Source organism: Poecilia reticulata, unplaced genomic scaffold (genome assembly GCF_000633615.1).
Source record: "Poecilia reticulata strain Guanapo unplaced genomic scaffold, Guppy_female_1.0+MT scaffold_2389, whole genome shotgun sequence".
NCBI classification, from domain to species: domain Eukaryota; kingdom Metazoa; phylum Chordata; class Actinopteri; order Cyprinodontiformes; family Poeciliidae; genus Poecilia; species Poecilia reticulata.
The window spans coordinates 1-1,406 of NW_007617115.1; the positions used below are offsets into that span (position 1 = coordinate 1).

General features: G+C 35.1%; 1 protein-coding gene across 1 annotated transcript; it reads right to left on the minus strand.

Annotated features, from left to right (window-relative positions):
* Window positions 1-8: 8 nt before the first annotated feature.
* Window positions 9-1,369, minus strand: LOC103461571 (leucine-rich repeat-containing G-protein coupled receptor 4-like; the record flags this gene model as incomplete). Its single annotated transcript, XM_008403841.2, has 1 exon — window positions 9-1,369. A coding segment is annotated over exon 1 (1,341 nt), but the record flags the coding sequence as incomplete, so codon positions are not given.
* Window positions 1,370-1,406: the final 37 nt, after the last annotated feature.

Below are 1,406 nucleotides of genomic sequence, written 5' to 3' on the forward strand. Positions count from 1 at the left end.
ATCTCAAAGGAGTCTCCAAATGTCATTAGTAGATTATAGCTCAAATCCAAAACCGTAAGATTAGGAAGTTTTTCAATCGCACAACTTTTGATGTCAGTTATACGATTGTGATTGAGGTATAGCTYTCTAAGACTTGTTGTGTTCACAAAATCCTCACAGTTCAATGTCAGGATTGTGTTTCTTTGCATATTTAAGACCTCAAGGAAGATAAGGTTTCTTATATCATATGGAACTATGGTGAGTTGGTTGCTAGTCACATTCAGCGACTGTAGTCGGTTGATTGATTGTATTGAATCTTTTCGCAGTWCAGTCATTTGACTGTTAGCTAAGTCAAGCTCTATGAGCTGAGAGCATGATGCAAGTTCAAAAGTTAAATTATGAAGATCACTGTACCTCAAATTCAGACTCCTCAGTGTTGGTATRTTACAAACTGTAGACAATATCCCTCTCTCTATCCACCTGCTTGTTGATTGTAACTTTAAATATGATAGAGATTCAARGCTCTTCATTACTGTCTTGAYATTTTGAAATAAAAACGGAYACAAGTCAATATGTAAATGTGTTATGTTTCTCAGAAAATGTTTGTCCGATATGTACCATTTCATTGTAGAATCTCCTGATTGGTATGAAAGTTCTATAAGGTGGAGATGAGGAAGAATTGGAGTTGTGATGCTAAACATTTGCATGTTATACCCAGAAACATACAACTCTTTAATACTGGATGAGAAATTAAGCTGCAGGTCTTTTGTCTCAAAGGAAAGAAATGAATTGTCTAACAGTTTAAGTTTCTGTATCTGTGGTAACTGGAAAATGGGTTGGATTTCAGTGATTTGTTGGAATTTACTTCCACTTAAATCTAAAGATTGTAAGCTGACAAGGAAATTGAATGCAGTTTTATGAATAAACTGGATCATGTTATAACTGAGGTCAAGCTGGGTAAGATTAGAAAGTCCTTGAAACATATTGGCTGTTATACTGGTAAGTTCGTTCCATCTCATGATGAGAATTTTTAATAAACCCAAATCAAGAAATGATCCATTTTCCACATAAGAAATTTTATTTATKTCTACTTCAAGAAGCCTCAGTTTGAAGAAACCACGGAAATCATCTTGTTTAATTTTTGGTAGTTCATTTTCACAAAACTGTAATGAAACTGCGTCTTTAGGGATGTCATCAGGAATAGCTAAAAGGTTCCTCTGTGAGCAATCCACATAAACATGATCAGATGGATTCTCCTGATAAAGGATAGTGCAGTTCTTTAGAGAGTAAAGCAGAGAAGGGTTMAAATGWAGCAGAAGCAAAAGAAGTCTCAGAATCAAGAGTGAAGACAAACTTCCTTTGGTGGCCATAACTGCAGGTTTATCATTCAATGGTGATCACCTGCAAAGACATTTACACAAATTCAT